This window comes from Lates calcarifer, linkage group LG14 (genome assembly GCF_001640805.2).
Source record: "Lates calcarifer isolate ASB-BC8 linkage group LG14, TLL_Latcal_v3, whole genome shotgun sequence".
Lineage (NCBI taxonomy): Eukaryota > Metazoa > Chordata > Actinopteri > Centropomidae > Lates > Lates calcarifer.
In genome coordinates, this window is record NC_066846.1 from 8715512 (window position 1) to 8738024 (window position 22513).

The following is a 22513-nucleotide window of genomic DNA, read 5'->3' on the forward strand; positions in this document are numbered from 1 at the left end:
TATGAATCTTTATCTTGGGTGTGCACGACCTCAGACTAAATCTCACTGATCATCTCTTTTGTAATTTTAACAGGCTTTTCATACCAAAAGCAATAACTCTGATCCGTTGTCAAACACTGCTAAATATCCTCATTGTTGAGCGTCAGCGGTGACGCGTCAGTCGGCAGAAAAATAAATGGACTTTGGAAGGTACTGAGTCATAGCTGGGAAACTATTTGCCTTCGAAACTGCCTCTAAAATCAGAAAAGAAAGGGAAACACTCACTAACACACCAGGTTTGACTCATTGTAATTATAAAACTGAAGTATATGAGTGTATGTTTCAACACAGCAGCACAGAGTGGACCCTCTTATCTGTCTAACCTATCACGGGCAAACAGCTTTTCTAACATCTCCCGTTTCCTACCGTTCACCTGAAATCAAAATAGAGCAACAGACTCTGAGAGAAGAGAGCCCTCACATATCAGCGTCTCTCCTCCCAGCATGCTTAAGAAGAATTAGGTCAGGGCTTGTTGGTAGTTATCTCCTCAAACTGGGGTCTAGCGTTAAAGGCAGTGAGGAGAGAATAGACGATAAGGATGAAATGAGCTGTGATCTTTAACTGTTGTGTGTCAGCGATAACTCATCTCAGAGTGTGTGAGCTTTTGTCTTTGAAAATTTGGTGAGATTTCCCTGTGCAAACACGCCATGTTTGGCTTTTAGTCAGTCAAACACAGAGTATTTTTTCAAGCTTTACTGTACAGGGTTCTCCTACTTAAATTTCAGCTGCCAGTTTAGGTGTTTAGTTGTGGCTGGTTTATCTGGCCTGCCAGAGAGAGAGAAAGAGAGAGAGAGAGACGGGGGGAGGAATATGGGTGACTCACAGGCTTCCCCATCGCTGAAAATACAGGTTACCATTGGAAAGAAAAAAGGATGACAAAAGGAGGGCCCTGGCTTATGGAGTAAATGCCGCTGACAATGAGGTGGCTATTTTAGGGTTGTGTAAATAAGAGGCAATGTCGTACAGTACCTACTGTAGGACACACACTGTATGACCTGTGGAGACCTCCTGCTCCACAAACAAGTGGTGTAATTATATGCCTGTGTGGCGCTGCAGGTGGAATGTGCTAGCGATAGTCAAGCCCTTGTTGTCATAAGGACTGGAAGCAGCCCCAATAGCCAACAGACATGAGCTCACCATCATTACAATGAGAGGCGTGGCCAAGCCTCGTCACCGCTGTGGACCTGACGTTGCCGTGGAGACAGGGCACACACACAAACACAAACACATACACACACACAGATTGGCTAAGAGTGACACCGCTGGGAAATTAAAATGGTAGCCCAAAGCAACAGGATTTTATTGGCCAATCACAGCTTGATCTTGGATGTGTTTACCTTGCAAGTTTGTGTGTGTGTGTTTGTGTGTTTGTTTGGCGCGGGGTGCTGTACAGGTGCGCCGTGCATGCATTGCCTAATTATACTGACAATGTCAGCCAGTGTTGGAGAAATATTCACCACGCTTGTCTGGCATTCGGCATCAAGTGTGGAAGAGCAATTACTGGCCTATCAAATTATTTTACAGCTCTGTTATGTGTATGTGTGTATGTGTGTGTTTTGGGTTGTCAATGTTTCCTGAATCTAGGAAAAAAATAAAACGCGTATTACCTGTTTCACAGCATGCCCTGCAACTTACTGCCACTGGTACTTCAGGACTGGGTTAATTGCAGCCAATTAGACCAGAGCTTATTCACATCAGTCATTGTCTGTGAAATCAAAGGCTGTAAATAAAAACACTTCCATGTCTAAAAGCAGAAGCATGATTGCAATGTCTTGTAGCAACGTCTAATTACAGCGAAAAGCCCGAGGCGGAGGAGTGGAGGCAAAAAGTGAACCATTTTATTACATTAAAATGTTTCATACAAACAATGCATACACACTAGTTTCATATTGCTTCAGACATAAGTTTCTTTTCTGTTTGAATTCCAGTTAAACAACTCTGTAACAAAATGTAAGTACAACATTTATGAAAATATAAATCTCTAAACAGGTAAGTCAGTCCTGACAATACAAAGAATACCATAGAAACATTCATTACCAGTATGTCAACTATGAGTTGCAAACATGTAAGTTATTAAAAGTCATTCAAGTTACTTAACATACAATAATACCATTTACTGGCTTCCATATGGACACATTCAAATATACTCTTAAACTGGCATTCCAATATATTTCATAAGAGGACTCTTTTTTAAACTTTTTAGCAAAGATAGCACGTCTTCTCTATCATAACATAATCACAGTAGAACACTGAAACAATTTGGTAACAATATAATTACAGTACAAGCCTCAAAAACAAATGAGACAGTCAACAAAATGAAACACAAACTATAATTGGGACTTTGGCAATTACATGATAGAATATCTTTTTTCAATTGAGAAACTCTTGAGCTGTAGGGGGATTAAAAGTATTTTAAAGCTTGATGCTGCTACCCGGTTTGAAATTATCCAAGGGCCATTATCTCAACAGTTCAAAACTAGTAAACATACAATAAGATGGAATAGCCCTTAAAAAGTATACGTCAAGGTGTAGGTGTGTGGGGTTTTGTTTCAATCATGCCTGGCAGATGATTGGTCTCATCCAAGCTCAAAGTTGCAGAACACAAATTAAGTTTTGGGTTATTACAGACATGCTTTTATTTTTTTTTAAAAAAGCTACCGTGATACCTGCAAGGTACAACCTCATAGATTTTCAAATATTCTCTTTAGATTGTCAGCGAACCGGATCTTAACAGCTTGTAGTGTGTATCAGCCTCAGTCATAATCAGCCAGAATCTATGGGCTCACATATGATAAAGGTCAAAAAGAGATGTTGAAATATTCTTAAAATCTGTCATTGTGCATCACTTGAGTAAACCTGTGACAAAACTCTGCGAGAAAAATTCAAGTTTGCGACTGTGCAAGAAAAGATTTGAGAATGTCTAAATAAAATTCGGCAAAAGTAATGAGAGAAAATAACTGGTTTTGTGAACGTCTGAGTACAGATTTATTTATTTAAAGACTTTTTTTTCTTTTGCCTTCACTGGACATTTGATAGTAAAGAGGCAGAAAGGAAACATGCAGTAAAGTTCCCAGACCAGACTTGAACTGTGGACGTTGCAGTAATGTGGCATGCACTGTAACAATTCAGCCACCAAGGTGCTCCTTGAGTACAGATTTAAAGCAGAAGGCACACGTTAATTTTTAAAAAAAGAATATTTAAAGGGAAATTTTGTCTGTAACTTAAATGTGTGTTCATGTGTTATTTCAGTTTTCTGCTTTGAATCTGGACTCAGACGTTCACATAAGCAGTTTTTTCTTAGTGTGGCCTGACTGTTCATTTTATTTGTGCCCAAATTTTGACATTTTCAAAGTTTTCTGACAACAGAACAATTTCTTCACAGGTTTACAGAAGCTGATATACAATCACAAGTTTTGATTTTTATTTTTTTCTGAATGTCCGAACAGCACAAATCTTATTGACCCTTATTTGATCCCATGTATTTCTAATGTGCCCGTCTCTGCAGTTAATTGTTCAGATATACTGATACCAGGCATATATAGAGAGACTGTAGCATTTCAGTGAGTCAGCTGTAGCCTGCAAGTACCTGGATGGCCTTGTGTATTTTTGTAGGCAAATCCAATACCAGTTTAAGACAAATCTAGACCACTTTAAACAATTTATACAACGTTTTATATGAATAAATCTATTAATTTCTCACAAACCACTCATAAAGTGCTTCCACCTACTGTCTAAACCTCTAAATATATTCACACAGCCAAGTTGTTTCAGTGAAACATTGGGCTAATCACTCTGTCCTTTTCTACTGGAACACTTGAACAAACTCCACTAAACCTAAAGCAAGTACACTGGTTAAGGCGTGAATGTGTATGGTGCTATGCTACACTGTATGCTCAATAGTGGTGTTTCCCTTAAAACCAACAGCACATGAACTGATGGAACCGCAGGTAAATTCACATCAAATTTACGTAAACTGTTCTGAGAAATTTCTACAACTATCATTACAAAGAGCAATGCCATCTATCTCTCGTGTTGTTGACTGGATTTCAGTGCACTGATCGTTTAGATTTAACGTCAATGCAAGTATTATGTAACTGTGTGTATACTGTGTTTACAAATTCCCTGCATTTTCATAAATCTTGTAATCTGCACATAAAGAACATTTTAAATTTCCAGGCACTCACTTTGATTGCATTAAGCACAACATAACATTTTTAAGGAGTTGCACAAATTGCAGCAGCCAAAAAGAGATATGTACATATGTTCATAGTTCTTCCATTTTGTACAGTACCGACTGATGTAAATACAAACATAAATATACTCTTTCAAGAACAACATTATGGCTTAATGTGCACAATGTAAATAAAGACAATGTACAATGAAAGTGGCTAAGATCACTGGAATGGCTTTGAAAATGTTTGACCAAGACATTTGAATAATAACTTTGTTCTTCAAATGCAAAAAGGACACATAATGGCAAACTAATAACGCACAGATTTTACATTTTTTCTTCTTTTCAAAAACAGTATTTTTCTAACAGTCTTCATGTGTAAAACAAACAGAAACTGTATCATAAGTTGGAAGTAATACATCATTTGAGTGCAGCGTTAAAATGGTCGGCCCATTAACTACCCAGAGGGCTGACATCTGCAGCTGAATCACGTGGCTGTAAACAAGAATCAACTGCAACCCCAGAGATTCTAAACTTTGTCATCTATCTCCACCCTCCTGTCCTAACTCCCACCTGCCTTTTTTGTTTTGTTTTGTTCTCCCCCTATCACTGCAGCAGTTCAGTCTTTTTTGTAGGCGTGGTTGACTCACCTTCACCGGAGTCAGACACATTGATGGGGCTGTCCCTGGAGAACACCTCTGTCGACTCCCTCCAAATGCAGTCGGCGACGGTCTTGAAGGAATGGTTGCCACATTTGGGCCGCACCTTCTGCGAGGCGTTGTTGACAATCTGTCGGCTGTTGGAGGTGGCTATCTTTATCTTGAGGGCAGCGTCCACACGATCCACTACAGTGTAAGTGCCGATGCTGCCGTCTTCGAAGCCGATGATGATGTTTAGTGCTCGCTGGGAGAGAGACAGGAAGGTGGGAGTCTTGTAAAGCGAGCATGTGCCAATGCTCTTACCATCGGCAAGGCGCATCACTATCAGATTGGACACAACACCGGCATCGTCATCTTCATCACAGTTCCGGAAACAGACGTACACTAGATAACGTCCATCTCTAGATAATTTCTGACGCCAGATTATACCAGCAGCATGGACAAGCCTCAGCTTCCCACTGTGAAGGTCCAGGACGTTAATATTCTCATCACCCTTGGAGACAATTCCCAGTTTCCCATTGGGTGAGATCTGGAAGTCCTCTAGATTTTTGAGGAAGTTGGCTGGCAGCTGGACTCGCCTGCAAACTGACTCATCTGCCACACTCCAGATGAAGACAGTCTCTGTGGATGTGATGAACACCACACAGTCGGGACAGTCAGGAATGAGCTTGAAGTTGACGATGGTGATACCATCATCACAGACAAACTTCTTTGATACACTGCCCGACCACAGGCTGACTGCGAGGAGCTTGTTTTTGGAGGTTCCCACAAGGAAAGTGTTTGCTGTGGTGATCAGTGCATTCTGGAGGGTGACTAAGATGTTGCACACTTTGTGCCCAGTCGCGAGCCTCCAGACCCTAGAGGCATTCTGCTCACAGAGCGACACCACAAACTGGTCATTGTGGGTGATGAGCAGCTGTGATATTCTCTGTCCATTGATGCGAAAGATGTTTTCTCCAGTGGTGGTTTGCCAAATGTACTGGCTGGATTTGTCATCTGAAGTCACCATGAGATCCCCTGAGGAGGTTAGGACACAGTTCTCCACTATGCCCTCATGCTTGAAGACTGTCTCAATGAAGCCAGTGCTGAAGTTCCACTTGTGGACAGCTTCTGAACCATCCATGGTAAACACGTAATCTTCTCTGCCGGACAGCAGCAAGGTCTGGATCTTCTTGCCTGTTTTGTCGATATTGGACATGGCGGTGATGATATCAATGTCCCAAACAGACAGCACTCCACTGCTTGCCACAGAAAGCAGCAGATTGTGGTGGACTGATTTAATGAGTTTGACAATAGCCCCTGAGATCTCAATCAGGCTAGCCATGCACTGTCCACTGTCCCTTCTCCAGACAAATATGGAAGAAGTGTTCTCCATGGAGGCCACAATACTTTGTCCATTCTTGGAGAGAACAGCAGCAACAAAGCGTTCACTACGTTTAGCTTTGAACTTCTCTACCATTTTCCATACTTTTGTATCCAGCACTTCAATACTTCTGGCCTTGCAAATGAGAATGGAGCGTTGGTCCTCTGATAACTCAATGCCCACCACCTCACTCTCATCCCCTCTACAATCATAATCCTCCATCAGCCTTGGGTTGGTGATCTCTTTGGTGTTCCATACTGACAAACTGCCTTCATTGTCAATCATCACCATTTGGTTAAGGGTGTCCAGCACAAGGATGGACTTGACGAACCCCCCAGAAAACTCAGAGGTCACAGTGGCCAACTTGTCCCCATTTCCCAGGTGAAAGATGGATGCAGTGTTGAGGTACTGGCCACAGAAGGCATACATTCCATCTGGAGAGCACTGGACACAAGTTACCTCGTACCAGCAATGGAACTGGTAGAGTGGCCAGCCGTAGAGTAAGTCAATGACGTTGACGTCTTTGCTAGCCTCAAGCCAAGCCAAAGCATGATGGGTGGACAAAGTAAAACCATTGATGAAGGCCACCCCACCTGTGATGCCACCATGCTTGGACCCCTTGATTTCGACCTCAGATAGAAGGCAGGACTTGTGATTATCATAGATAAGCAGCGTGTTTTTGGTTGTGGCCACGACCAGATACTTTTCATCAGTGGTTAGCCTGATTCCCAGCACAACAGATCTGGCTGTGTCGATCTGTCGTAGTAGTTGTCTGCTCTCTACATCCCAGGTGCTGACAGACCCATCTTCCAGGGCTACAAGGACTATGTTTGGAGCCAGAGTGGGCAAGATCTCCACAATCTGCATGTAGCTAGAGCACAGAGGAAGCCTCTCTGGACTGTAGGTGACGTCCATAGAGGAGTGGAGAGGCACAATGGAGCAGTACTTTGGACCATCCTTGTCACACTCCAGCAGTAGGTGTCTGAGCTTGGGGAGGGAGGTGACAACTGGCAGAAGCCTTTGCTGCAGTTCTGCAGACAGTGATGCTGGATTCTTCAGCACTTTTACCTTGATGCTACGCAAAGTGGTGGCAAGGAACTTCAGTTCTTTTTCTTGGGTGTAGCTGTAAGCTAGGTCAATGTCAGTTAAAGCCTTGTCAAACTGGCCAATCTTAATCATTGTGTAAAGCCAGCTGAAGTTCATGATGACGCCAAACATGAGGTCATCAGTGCGCCCACTCCTGGTAAGGTGGTACACCAGCTCTGTCATCTTTCTGTGATTGACAAAGAAAATGTCAGGCTCCAAAAGGTTGCACTGGAACACCCAAGGCTGCTCAGGAGTCTGTCTGTCATATGAGTACTTGTCAGAAGATGGTTTTTCATGGGACTGTTGATGGTGGGGGTTTTTGTGATGAGATATGTTGAGGGAAGTGAAATGGTTGTTATCATAAGTAAAGATCTTCTTTCTGCCTCCTGACCATGCCCCCAGGAAGTACTCAGCAAGGAGGCTGTGCATTTGATGGACATCCTCCTCATTGCTAAGATAAAGCTTCTGAGCAATGAGATGCAGGTGTCTGTTGGCCCAGACCATCAGGGTGACATTACGTACTTGACGTTCCACCAGATATCCCTCCAGTTCCTCCTTGAGTCTCGCAACCAAGTCGTAAGAAATCCTCAAAGGGTTTTTGAGGTAAGTTGCCACAATAACATCACCAAGAACTATGTTATCCAGGGACAGAATATCTTCCAGCTCGACCTCAGTTAGTCCAGCCTTGGCCATGGTGATGTACCCTAATGCTCTGAAGACAAATCGTTGGCCCAACTTGTTCTCCACTGAGTAGAAGAGGTGCTCGATGCTTTCATGTACTGTGGAGCACAGGGACCTGTCATCCACGTCTTTGTGAGATCTCCAGTGAACGACCTCTCTGTAGATGAGGTTGACAAACATAGGTAATGTGCACTTGGCAAGTGCCTCATTGACATAGATTTGTTGGCCTGAGGTGACTTTCCTCTTCACCCCCAGCAACTGCTGCTTTAAAGTTTGGCTGCAGACCTTGCGGTCCCTCTGAATTAATTCCACATAATAGCCCTCATCATGGATGAGATGTCTGAGCTTCTGTAGGATGCCATGTTTATTGGGCAACGTTGAGACTACAATGCGGACTGTCCGAGGCAGGTGTATAGGGAGCCACCACAGCTTGCGAGCTTCATCGGCATCTGAGAGCTGCTCCAGGGCATCCAGGACAATGACCAAGGGCCTGTGGAATGAGGATTCCCCTAGAAGGTTGATCAGGAGCTCCCTCATCTCCTGGATCTTGTTAGGCAAAAAGTGAATCAGGCAGCGGTAGTTTATTGCAATCTGTTCACAGATGCTCTGGAGGAGGGTGCGCAGGTCTGTGGAGAGCTGGCTGGAGCCAATAAAACGGACAATGACCACAGGGTCGGTTTCAGGGCCCATCTCTTTCTGCAGCCATGTGTAGGCCTGAAAAACAGCATTGAAGGTGGTTGTTAGATTGAATATGGAATATATTTTCTATGAATGGGTTCTGTAAATAGTCCACATTTTACTAACAAATTATATATATATATATATATCAAAACTGTGGCCCAAATCTGTGATATGCTCGCACATTTCTAAAATCAAGTCTTAAAAAAATCTTGCCACTGGGGGCCACACATTTGTTTTTGTTTACTGTGAGAAAAATGTACTTTTATTCTGCTAGATCTGGTTAGAGAAACACAGCAAAACAACTAGAATAACCAGGCTCCATAGTGAGGGCAGTGGGATCTAATTAATTGATATTCTAACAGCACGAGCCAGCACTCATTAGCCCAGCACGGAGGAGAGGTTTAATACATTTTTACCTTATGACAGCCTATCTGTGCTAAACCAAAGTTCTGACTTTTAATAGACACAGAAAAATGTATAAAATTCAGTAATGTTCATTTGTAATGTCCTCAGATATTCTCAAAGTCATTAATACATATATTTTAATTCATATATGAATAATCTTATCATCATGAGAAATATTCTATGAATGAGCACTACTCCAGTTTTGAGACTTCATTGATATTATAATTTCATTCATGAATTCATGAAATAAGGCCCAGCTGAGATTTTGGAAGACATTAAGATGTTATTTGACACTTTTAGGGCAACAGTGATGACGCCTACTCCACATTTAGCTGTGAGTATGTGTGAGAGAGGCAGAGAGAAAAACAGAGAGCCACAGAATCGCTCAGTATTTACAATTTGAGATGTGTTGTTTGTGTGTGTGACTCAATTTGTAAAAACTGTGAATATTAAAGACTATACATTTGTGCAAAACTTGTATACAATCTATTTGACAGCCTGCTTGATATTCATGTATGGTTACATTTTTAAATAAATATAAGCAACTGTTAAATAAATAAATAACAACTGTTTATGGAAAGCTACAGGAATGTAACTGTCATGTGTTTCATATGTTACATTGAATACAACCATCATGTAACAGCAGAACAAGAAGTCAAGATCACAGAGCTGCAAAATGGCAAATTCAAGAATATATGTCTCTGCACTAATTCCCACTGTTACAATCAGTCATAAATGAGCATCTACACAACTTTAATTAACCTGACTTACCTACAGTAAATGCCAGCCATTAACATGGGCCCAAAATTCAGCGGTCTCTTAAGACTCATTCCTGCATTGGCAATATTCTGTAACCGTGCCAAAGCAGCCATTGCACTGTTAGGAACCCATTACATTCTGTTGTATATTATGTTATAATAGTCTATTTAACAACTAGAGTAATTCATCACCTGATCCAGTATTCTTATTCTGCAACTGTGCATGATTTGGCTGATGATATGAAAACCTTTCTTACATCCTCACATACCTGTTAATCACCACACTTTATTGACACCAGAAGCTGCTGGTTTAACATGGTGAAGTGAGAGGCTCCAGATAAAATAGCAGCCTAATTCTCTTTCACATTATCCTTCTTTATGCCACTTTGCTATGTTCAGCTAACTCATTAAAGTGTGTGTGTGTACGCTCATACACACAGAGTCATGTGTATCATTTATATATTTAGATCCTTGTTCCTCAGTGGCCCTGTCAAATTAAACTAAGATACTGGCTATTCAGTGTATTACATCTTTTAAAAGGTGCAACATTTTACACCTGTTAGTTGAGGTAATAGCAGGCATTTCAGTCTTATTTTTATTTTACGTTGTGATACAAACACACTGACACACTCATTACTACATGTTCAGTCCAGTCCAGCACAAACCAAATAAAGCTCTGTTCAAAAAAAGTCTTTTCATCTGGCAGCTCTTTGGAATAACTAATTCTATTAATATTGTTTTGAATTGCCGTTGCTTCCAAGAAGGTCTTTTGGTCTTTTTATTTAATTTGTTTAGCTTGTGATGGTGCTAACTGGTGGCCGTTATCTTAAATCACCCAGGTTTCACCCACAGGTCATTACTGTGTGCACAAATTATAGATATCTAGATTAGCACACTTTACTTTTTGATTAGACTTGTTCTTTGTACATTATACAACTGGCTTTTCCTTTGATATGAACACTAGAAACAAACAAAGCACATAACACACCCTGTGCTGCTACACAGTGAGGGAAATGGCTGCTGTGATTAAAAGATTCTTTAAGAAAACACTTTTAGCATATGAATTTACACATACTTGTATCACATACACTGTGATCGGCCTGTGCTCTAGCCTCACTACAAACAAATCACAGCTCAGGCTTCTCAGAGGAGGAAACACACTTGTATTCTCTGGTGGACCCGGTTTGGTCTGAGCTCAGAAGTAAAGACATAAATGCTCCACAGGTCAGATGAATCAAACCAAACAGGCCAGGTGTGAATCACACCCTGTGGACTTGAGCAAAGGGTACACGGGCCCCCAGAACACTCCTGTCCTCTTTTAGTCCGGCTGAAATCTCATAACATCCCTCTCTCCTTCAAACACCAGGGCCACAGAGGACTTCAAACTATTATTTTTTGTTTTGCTGTAAGTACGAAATGGCTGAAGATTAATACACAGGACAATATGGTTGTGAGAAACTTCTGACAGCCAAAGAAAATCTATATCTATCTATATCGCCTGTGTCCTTTATCTTTTCAGTAAACGATGAGGTGGACAGTTTTATGACAGCCCACTTGCAATACAGCTGTGTGATTAATCAGCCCGCTCATCTGTGTGGGCAATGATTGTTTAAAAATACTGTATTATTTGATAAGTCGTGTCTTAATCACAATTGTTTGCATGAATCATTTAATTGTATTAGTCATAACTTTTCTTTGCAAGTCAGTCAATTCTGAATGGATAAAGCTGATAATTACCTTTCTTAGCATTTCTCAACCTTCCTGTAAGATATAAGGGAGAAGATTTTCTCTTTTCTATTTACAAAAACTTGTTTTCACTTGAGGGTACGGTGCGATACTGTCAGCATGTTACAAGGAAGCTTTTGAAACATCCACCTGGTATTGGGAACATGAAACGAACAAATGTTACGCCACAGGAATCAGGATGGGCTCTAAGAAGGCAGCACCGCTCCTGTCACAGAAACTAAAAACGTGTTGATGTTGCACTGTAGCAGTAGCAGCTGAAATGACAGACGGAAATTATGGTTTATTGGGAGAATTTTCCACATCATCCATTAACTTTATATTTTCTTACAACTGGGCTTTGACCTCCTCCATCCCTCAGCATGTTTTTCCTCTCTCACTCCTTTCTCCTTCTGTCTCTGCTCTGTGTGTATATGCACTATTATTTAATCATTGTTATCATCATCTGTTCTGCCTGTTTTGTTAGTATTATTATATTATATAACACTGTATATGTAAATACTACACACTGAACTTGGATGATATGAATGGCGGTCTCAATAAATGGGTGTATTACTGTGACATTTATTACAAAGGTTGGACAGGAGGGGTGGATGTGTGGGCGTCTGCTGTGTGATCTTGGCTACGGTGTGATCCTAATGTAGCTGGACAGCCAGATGGCACACATACACATACACACACACACACACACACACACACACACACAAAGCCACAGAGTGAACAGAGTGTATGTTACATGTGCACAAACACACACACAAACATGAAACCATTCAGACATAAATGTATGCAGAGTTCGCAGAAACCACTACAGATGTTCACACCCAAATGTTTTAAAAAGAAAACCTGCACCGACAAAGTCATATGCAGACGTGGGCAAGCGTTGGATACACACACACACACACACACACACACACACACACATGGACAGACACACAAAAATCGCGTGGCTTCACAGGAAATTAGAGACATGTGCGTGGCGATGGACCGTCTCTTGGCGGACACACACAGATGGTCAAAGCAAGCGTTTGATGAGGAGAAATGAACAGTTGCACGCCCCCTCATACTCTGTTGTACAAAGACGGACACATGCTCAGATCAGACAGACAGACAGATGAGCGTGAGCGTGAACACACTGCGAGAGCTGGCCAAAGAGAGAAAGGGAAAGGGGAGGAGATTACACAAACACAAAAGAAACACAACGGCATAATTTTCACATGATCTCCTGCTCGTGTCTCACCTGTTGGGCTACCTCAGACAGCAGCAGTGTCTTTCCTGTGCAGGGTCCGCCGTACACCACCAGAGGGCTCATCCTGCTCCCCTTGGACGGCATGAGATACTCCTGCACGTAATCCAACGACTCGGCCTTGTACTCGTAGAGCGCCGCATAGTTCTTGCAGAGAGATAGGTGCTGCAGGATCTCGTCGTACAGCGGGTCAGTCTCCGTGTCAAAGTTCTGCTGGACCGTGGCCTGGATGATATCCACCATGTCCTCGTAGAACTGCTTGCACAGACCCTCCACGTAGTGGCTCTCCACCTCTTGGGAGTAGCCCAGCTTCATGTCGCAGTGAGTGACAGAAGAATAGACGCGGAGGTTGGAGGCGGCGACGACCGTCGGGATGAACTCGTCCCTTACCTTCAGAAGGCGCTCGTAGGCTTCCTGGTTGCGCATGATGCGGTCGCCGCTCACCACGATGTCCATGTAGCGGGCCATCTCGGGGAGTTTGGCGAAGCGGTCGAAGTTGGAGATCTTGCGAATGTAGCAGACACATTTCCTGAGAAAGGCAGGAGTTTGTTTCCCAAGGGCAAAGTCTAATTCATCCTCCAAGGCTGAAGACAGAGAAAAATACAAATTTGCCTTATTTTCAGTGTATAACCCGTGAAAACTTTGCACTTTGGAAAACTTAAATGGCCTAATTGTCTGATAAAGACCACAGCTGGATTGTAATGTACAACCTGCAGAGATAAAAGTCTAACAGATGTGGGATTTAGATTTCTTTCAGGGGCAAAGCTGAACAGATTTTAGAAGCCTTTACCCTCCGATTAGATAGATTTCTCTTGAGCCTTATTTAAGAAGAAACAAAGTTGATAAAATCACATAAGCCAGCACCACTGAACTGTATCACAGGCTCCCCCACAAAGAGCCGGCTGACTGAAATTCTGCCAGCATCTCCTGTGTAGTTTTGGTAGCCTGCTAATTAGGTGGGAGAGGGGAAAAAAAGTGTGAAAGGAAAGTTGGGAGTTCCTGGAGACGACACAACTTCCTCTATACGGTGCAATCGAGCAGCGCTTAAAGCCCAGTGTGCTCAATTAAAGTTCATAAAAACTGCAGTTTCCTGACACAAAAGAGGTGCTTCTTTTTCATGTGAAATTATAAAACTTGAAGAGCAATTACCTAATTAGATTTGTATTATTCTTTATTTCTGCTTCTAAAAGGCTACATGCTGTGCCTTGTCTATAAAACAAGGCCAGGCACAGGCCATAAAACAAAGACTTGTCATCTGATCCTGATGGCATATTACTTAGATCATCTCAAACGGTGACAGACGGAGAGAAGAAAAGGAGATGTCTTGAAAGATTAGCTCAGTGCTGTCCAAACAATTCAGCAATAACTGGGTGATTCCCGGATGTAAAAGTCTTTTGCAGACAAGAGCTGATGCTGAGTGTATTAGATCATCCTTACAGGGTGAAAATAAACAGTGGGTGTACGTGAGCAAATGTCAGTCGGAGTTGTACCTGTAACCTTTTACACCAGCAGAGGTAAGAACTGTTTTGTTTTTGTTCTGGATTCACTGTTTTGATGTTGATAAGAGAGCCCAGAAAGGAGAGACTCTGGTGAACAATAATAGGTATTTCAAGAAACTCGTTCATGGGCAAACTGTTCTTTTGTGACTAACACAACATACAGTAGGATTGCTTATAATTAGCCTGATAATCACTGAAAATACTGCATAGTATCATTAAAAAAACAGTGAAATGCAATGAGTAAATAGGGAAAGCCTGGTCTTGAACAGTCTTTAAGTAATTTCCTTTTGAAAGAATGTTTAAGTCTGTGTTTTTTCTCCTGACATTGTGACGTGCTGTTGGAACATACAATGTGATCGATCACTCACTGTCATCTCCCGAGCGGACTCTGACAGATCCTGATTGCGTCTCATCTCTTGTTATCAATTTCGTAAGCAGTTGACAGGTAAACAACAGCCCCACTCATTAAAGAGATGGCCTTTGCCGTGTAATTTTAAATATTAAATATTAGAAAATGCTTTCTTTATGTGAGGGCTGGATGGCCTGGCTCTGCTATAAAACACTGGGGAATGTTGGCATCCAAAGATTGTTTCAATCAGCAATGCTGCAATACTCTTGAGTGTTGAATGGAAAAATGTCCATTTTAATGGACATACTTTAATAGCTTAAAATTCCTGAAGGTAAAATGAGTAAGTTTAAACATGTATTTCAACAATAATCAAAAATGTTGCTAAATCATTTCCTGTCTGACTTAATTGTTTATCTCACGAAATACTGCATCTGCTGCAAGCTTGGAATTTGTTTCATCAAATTAAAGGTCGAATGATTATTTTTTAACATAAAAATAAATGAATAATTTCAAAAATCTCACAGAAACCCAGAGAGACAGCAGTGAGCTACTCTACAGAGAGCGAGACAAGTTTCAACTTGAAAAGAATTCATCAAAAGACACGAAAAGAAAAAATAGACCTGAAACTAACCAGAGCAAAGGAATTTCTTGGCCTGAGCGCTCTTCATGGTCCCCTTCTCTTGAAGCTGCAGCACCGCTGTTCGGAAGATCCTCTTGATCTCCTCCGACACATTCCTCCAGGCCTTGTCGTTCTTGGTCTTGGCTGCGCTGCTCGACTCCATCTAAAGGGGCAGGGAGAGAACAGTCTGACTTTACAGTTTAGACGGAGGACTCTCATCATGTACTGAGGAGATGCTGTCACTCTCACATACAGTAACAAAGTGTATAAGTGAAACCTGAGGCAGCATGCAGCTTTAAAGAAAACGCAGACAGATATTTTATGACCTCCCATAAAGGTCTGGATAAGAAGGTGGGACGCAGAAGTTAAACAGTTGTATTTAAAAGTAACAGTGCTGACAGAATTGTTGTTAAATTACCAAAACTTTTCTTCCCCCTTATTTAGCAGACATTAAAGCACAAGACTTCTAAAGGGTTCAAGTGCTGCCTGAGACGCAACTTTGCTCAGAAACTTGAAAAACAAAGCTGGTTTTCTTTTCTGTATGTGCATATAAAATGTTCCTCAAGGAGAGGTAAATTCATGAACCACACAGCTCAAGGACAAGAACCCATTATCAGCACAGTTAAAGCCTCCAGGGAAGTAAAGTCATGACGTCCGTGCAGATTTTCTACTGTACACAGCAGGTTAGTTGGACTTACAGAGTTCTGGTAGTTCTTAAGCATTTGGGCTTTAGGTTTGAGGTAGTATGCGGGTGGCACAGAGTTTTCATCCCTGCAGTACCACTCTTCCAAGATGTGTGTGTCCAGCCCCGCCTCCACAGCTGCATCCAAGATCATCTCAAACTCCGCTGATTCCACTTCCCCCGGCACTCGGATGCTGCCGTACTTCTCTCCCACCAGACCCTGAGGGAGGGGAGAGAAGAAAAAGGTAGAGGGCAGAGAAGGTGAGGCAAGAGAGACAGGAAATGTGTATCATCGTGATCTTTCAAACTGTTTTAGGGCTCTATTTTTTGGATCAGTGGCGCAGGGTGAATGGTGGAGTCAATGATGCACACAGTGCGACTTATTTAAGGCAATTTCGGAGCCACGGGCACCGACTGTGGTGCAGTCAGGACATCCAGCAGCCAGCCTGTGACATCAGGGATGTAGCTGCCACAACTGTGTGCACTGTAGTGCATACTGACAGCTCTGTCTTGGATGGAAATTGCTGCACAACACAGCCACATATGTACGGTTTAAATAGGAAAATGTTGCACCTCTCTGCCACTTAGACATTTGTGAAATGAAGAATAAACCAGTGTTTGACAGATAGTGAAAATGCTATCTGTCTGCCATATATCACCCAAAATACGCAACATAGAGGTATGTAAAGGATAGAAAGTGGGAAGAGGGAAGATGAGTGAGGGGTAAAGTCATTTCATATCAGTTTTAATATAAAGTATAACGCTGCTGCTGGTGCTACAAAGTGCAACAAAGAGGAAGAAACCTACCTGCATGTACCCTCTGTGCCCATCAGCTGACCTATACTGACCGACCATCATCACCAAAACACTTCAAGAGTGGGATGTTAATTGTAAATGTCTCCCGTTTAAAATAGAAGAGAATAAAGTGGGACTCAATTTGTGCCCTTTTACTCCTTGACAACCACTCAAGCACAAGTGCTCCTCCCTCTGTCTCACCGACAGCATCGCTCTCATCTCACACACACTTTGTCTTGACGTACACAGACCTTAACAAACTTACAAATTAGTCTAGGAAATATCTTATCAGATGATAAATAAACAATATTACAAGTCTGACCAAACTTTCAGTGATTATCTGGGGCTGTGGAGACAGTCTGGTCGGTACCAGAAAAGCGCTGAGGTTCAGTACCAATCCCCTGCTCGTAAATCATTGTTTTCAGTAAGAAAAAGCAGATTTGTTCTGCTGCTGCATGGCAAATCTTTGAATGACACACTGTTATGTAAAAAACTGCGGCCTCGGCCAAATTTCCTAATGCTCAGTAATCAGTAGAATTAAGAAAATGAGCAGATTTGCTTTTTATATAGAACAGATGGGACTGTTTTAAATGAAGAGAAATTAATGCATTAATTAAAGGGAGGTATGTTTATTAGTGAGAATAGCGTCTAACACTGCGAAATATGATTTAGGCGCCTGTGTGCTATAAGACAATGTTATTATCATCACAATCACTGCCTTCATCATCATCACCGTCATCATCAGTCTTACATATCAAAGCCAATCTCTCTCCACATGCAAACCAGAACACTCAACACAGCAGCTGCATAATTAGGCATTATCATATTAAATAGTGGCCTTTTCTTTTCAAACTCTCTCCACTGTAAGCTCCAATGAGACTCCTCTCTTCCCCCTCAGCAGCTAAGCACACACGCTTTTGAGTGGCACCGGATTCAATACCGTCGGAAATGATCACGGCTATTTCCTGGCCAGGTTCATGATGGCCTCTATCAGTCACATTTGAGGACAATAAGAGGGAGAAAAGAAAAAAGAAAGAAGAGAAAGAAAAAAAAAAATCATTGGAAACCCTCCACTACATGACCAGCTGATCTTTACTCCATGTGTCGTAATTCACATGCAGCTAAAGCCTCAGGGTGAAGACGCACAGCGAGCAAGAGGGGACGAGCCAAATGACTGTGAGCTCCGACGAGCAGGAAAACGACGTTTGTACGCTCACGGCAATGACGCTTGAAAGCCACTCCATGCTGGACTCCTCGTTCCCTTGGCATTCGCAGTGGGAACAGATGCAGAGAACAAGCAGAATCAGATGATGGCATGTGGCACGGTCTGTAGGAACGGCCTACTCTCAAAACCCACAAATGCACTGTGCTAGATTCATTTACATTCACACAGTTCTGCGTCCGTGTTGCGCAAATTTGGTAACAAAGGTTGATTTTACAGCAGCTTTTGGATATAGGAGATAGCTTCTCTGTACGGTATCAGTTGTTTTGGAGGAGGAGGTGTCACTTGCAAGGTTGGGTATTGCCTTTTGGATCCAAACTCATGATTTATTTTCATGTATCATTACATAAGCATTTAGCTCACACACTTAATCGGTAAAATTAAATATATGTATCCTGTACCTAAAAGAAAGTTTAAGGGCAAAAGAAGATAAAACAGTAGGTAATAGATTCTCTAGTTGCACCAGGTAATAAATGAATGAAGTCTCCTGTGACTGTAATTTTCAAGTATGTCCAACAAAACAAGAAGCCTAGTAAAATGCTAATTTAAGAGCAAAACAAGAGCCGAGCATATTTAAAAGGCAGAAAACAAACAGAAGGTTGGGATTCCCCCTGTGTGTAATGCCTGTTCTCTCTCCCTGCCAAAATAACGAGTTAAGTAGATAAGTAGGGCAGGCTGCTTGCTATCATCATTTGTGATTGACGGGAAAGGTCACGAGCTGGATTCAAGCCCAAAATGTTTCCGGTGACAGGTGCACGTTTTAGCTCAGGTTACTTCAAAGGAAATATTTAACAGATTCATTTTTGACAGTTGCTCTCCACAATGGGAACAGACGGCGTTCGGTTTCTAAGCATTGATGTGGAGCCAACACAAAATATGAGATCTCACTGCAAAAAATGTGATTTAAAGGTTGGAAAAGAAGTGATGGCTCTGTATTCAAGCAACTCAATCAATGAACGCTTCCTTACCATTCGCTAAGCCCTGCCACCCCTTAGTTACTGTTGCTATGCTCATTAAAGAGCTTCATACTTGTACAGCACATATGCAGCTCACTGTAACAGAATTACAGCATATATTAAAGGCGTTTTTAGCTGGTGACCGGTGAGTGTCACTAGTCGCTAGCAGATTTCATCACTTGCGGCTAGCTAACATTGGCTCCATGTTGACCTACATTAAAATGAAAATCTAAAGTTACGTTAAGTAGGACAAGGAATAATGTAGGATGAGACTGTATTTCGAGTCTAACTTAACCTTGTTTAGCTGCTTAGCATACATTCTTTTACATTTTACATTTACAAAGCTGGTAACATTAGCCAACACTTAGCAAGTAGCATCCAGCAGTGGCTTCACAACGGCTACAGAATGTTTTTAATGTAACCTGTAACAACACAAAATTATGCAAAAATGCTGATATTGGTCCTGGAAGTAGTGCTTGGTTATAACTGAAGGCAGTAAGCTAGCTAGCCAGAAATGCTAATGTTAGCAGCTTTAATCCATCTGTGACGAGTTTGTTCTTGTGCTTTTTGATAAAAAAAAAGACAGATTCTTCTAAACTCCCTCTAAACTTAACACAGCACATCACTCAGCAAATCCAAAGGTTGACTGACTTAATTCTGCCATTTTGAATTACAAATGAGTAACACAACTTTTTGGGGGGAACATCAGATCTTCAAAGACCCTGTGACAGGACAGATTCTCAAGCCACTGAGGTGACCTGGCCCACTATGACTCACGGTGCTGCAGTGATGTGTCAGTGGAGGATGGAGGCACTGGGCTGAACTATAGTAATGCAGAGAGAGAGAGACATATAGTGGGAGAGTGGAGAGGGAGCAGGGAGAACAGTCACTCTCCAAGTTGCTGACAAAGTCTCTGTCAGCTTGCCTGGCGGTGATATAGCAGGATGGATGGTGTGTGCCTGTGTGAGAGTGTGTGCGGAGATAGAGATTAGGATAAAACCAACTGGTGTTTCCTATCAAAATGACAAAATCAGGTGTTCAAATGCTAACACAGACACGACACACACACATTCACACCACTCCACCCTTGTGTGTAATCTACTGTCACTGCTGTCACCCACTTGACTTACCAAAGCCAAACTGCAAAAAATGTCCAAATATTTGCCGGGTGGGTTTAACAGCCTCGTCTTAGCGAGAGAACAGGGCTGGAATGAGGCCATCTAAAGTGGATTATGGCACGGCAAATGACAAGCTAGAACTTCTCTTTCCTGCGTGTGCTCATGTACAGTGTGTGTGAGAGAGGACCGAGAGGTTGCAGTAGTTCTTATTACACTTTTGCAGCCGCAGGGGCAAGAAACACAGGAGGCTAAAGTGACAATAGCAAAGCAGATGGGGGCCAAATGCAATTCCAGTTTTAGCCGCACTCCTCTGCCTGCCTCCCTCCTCTGGTTTTTCATCCTTGGAAGGGGTTTTTATACTCTGACTAAGTGCACTTTATCTGATGAGCTAGTTGGGGAGAGGCAACTACGATATTATACGGCAGCTACAGCATGAATCAACAAATCAATCACTCACACAGTCAATCAATCAATGAAATACACAGTCAACTGTTCTGATATTTGCTGCATAAGCTTTGGCACTGCAGAGGGGAAAAGAAACAGATGATCTGATTGGAGAAATATTTAATTTCCAGTGACATGCACACTCACTCACGGCGCAGTGTTTAACTCTGCTGCCAGCCGATTCCATACTACAAGCAACTTTTGCAGTTAGCATACAAGAAATCAACACAGTTTACACTTCTGTACTAACGTGACACAAAGCAAAATGAGCCCTGCCAATCTTCTTAGTACTATAGATCTATATTTTTATCCAAAAACTATTAAAAACACACAAACTAGGTGACATGTTACAATGAATATAGGCACTGTAGTACATCTTGTTGCTGTAAAAGGTCAGCAAACGTGTATTAATCCACCACTGAAACTAGTCCCTAAAGACTACTCCTATTTCGTCCTGTTTGACTAATGTTTTCTAAAAACTACGATGCCCTGCTGTTTTAGGAAATTGATGAAGCTTTTATAAAAACAAAACTCCATGTTTGTGACCTGTTTTTAAAGATTTACATCCTCAGTAGGAACAAACGGGCTTGGGGCTAAATGGACTGTAAAAACAAAAGTATTAAAGCAATGCTGGTTTTGGTCTTCTCTTGGGCTTTATTGACAATAAGAACAACACAGAATAACGTCAGCCATATTGTTTAAACATTAGGATGGAGAAAAGTGAATTTAATATGAATGCTGACCCCAATTTGAACATTATTTGTCAAAACTTGATTAGCATTCGTACGTATTATCAGCAAAGTGGCTATGATGCAGCATCTGAATTTGAGCAACCTCTGCACAAACAGGCAGATACAATATCCAACATCAAATGATCACTTCTTTTTGTTCAATTCCTGCAAGTTTCCTTCTTTTATGAATTCTTAACACCAGTTATTTGGTACATATCAGCTCCCACTAAAGATAAGACGTAAACCAGCCCATCTAGTCTATCACATTAGCAGTTACATCATGTTAACTGAATGGAGGAGAAGCAGAGAGAAAATAAGAGCTACAGCGACTATCCTCTTACATCCAGTAAACCTGCTACATGGCCAGGCGAGTGGGGGAAAAAAAGGCAGTAAAACTGGATGAGCTGCTGCGTACTGTTTGCCGATATGCATCCTTGAGGCATTTATCAAGTTGTAGTGTTTTTTACATGAGGGAATTTGAGACTGTTGGAGAGCAGAGCAGAGGAAAGAGGGGGAAAAAAAACAGTTATGGCTCATTGTCATGCTTAATCTCCGGGTCAATGACACCATCACCATGCCAACCCCTAGCTATCGCCATGGAAACCAGCTTTATTGCATCGACAGGTTAGAGAAAAGCCCCCCCTCTCACCCAGGTGTGGTGCGCTGTGGTGTGTGTGTGTGTGTCTTGTGCCTGTCCTGTGTTCATGCCCTTTGAAAGACACTTGCTGCTGATTGACTCTTACTCATAAAGAAAGACTGACATGTCCAATAAAAAGCTGGTTATATAACAGCTGACTCCCTCTGTTTCAAAGCCTGATGGTCACACATTGCCCACTAAATGAAAAGAACTTGTTTTTATAGTTTTCCTAGCAACAAGGCTGAGATGAGGAGTCTTTACACGGAGGTTACAAAGCAGAAATACATTAAAGAGATATGGATTACACTGGGTTTATAAGCTATTATTTTGATACTGAAGAACAAGAGGGACTTCACAGCCCTGAATGATTCATAGAGGTGAATGAGGAGAGTATTAAGAGGTTTCCAGTTGTTGCACAGATCCTCTGTGGCAGCAAGAAACACACCTACACTACGCATGTCAATCCTGTAGCTCTGTTTCCTCTGTAGTGTTTCTAAGAAACCTGCTCTTCCCACCTCAAACTCCCATCCTGCCACCATCTCCCCCTCTCTATTTCTCTCCCTTCCCCTCTCCTTTGTCTTCATCCGTTCTTCCATTTCATCCGCCTTTCTCCCCTCTGATCCATGCACTGG

At 42.0% G+C, this 22513-nt stretch overlaps 1 protein-coding gene across 1 annotated transcript in view; it reads right to left on the reverse strand.

Moving 5' to 3' along the window:
- Positions 1 to 1855: 1855 nt before the first annotated feature.
- The window catches only part of LOC108897078 (NACHT and WD repeat domain-containing protein 2), a 44426-nt gene continuing 23768 nt past the window's right edge, over positions 1856 to 22513 (reverse strand). The window contains exons 4-7 of the mRNA XM_018696495.2: positions 15995 to 16198; positions 15309 to 15459; positions 12824 to 13413; positions 1856 to 8713 (exon numbers count right to left, since the gene is read on the reverse strand). Coding sequence (XP_018552011.1) covers positions 4817 to 8713; positions 12824 to 13413; positions 15309 to 15459; positions 15995 to 16198 — 4842 coding nt within the window. The 3' untranslated portion in view covers positions 1856 to 4816. The remainder of the gene's footprint in view (positions 8714 to 12823; positions 13414 to 15308; positions 15460 to 15994; positions 16199 to 22513) is intronic.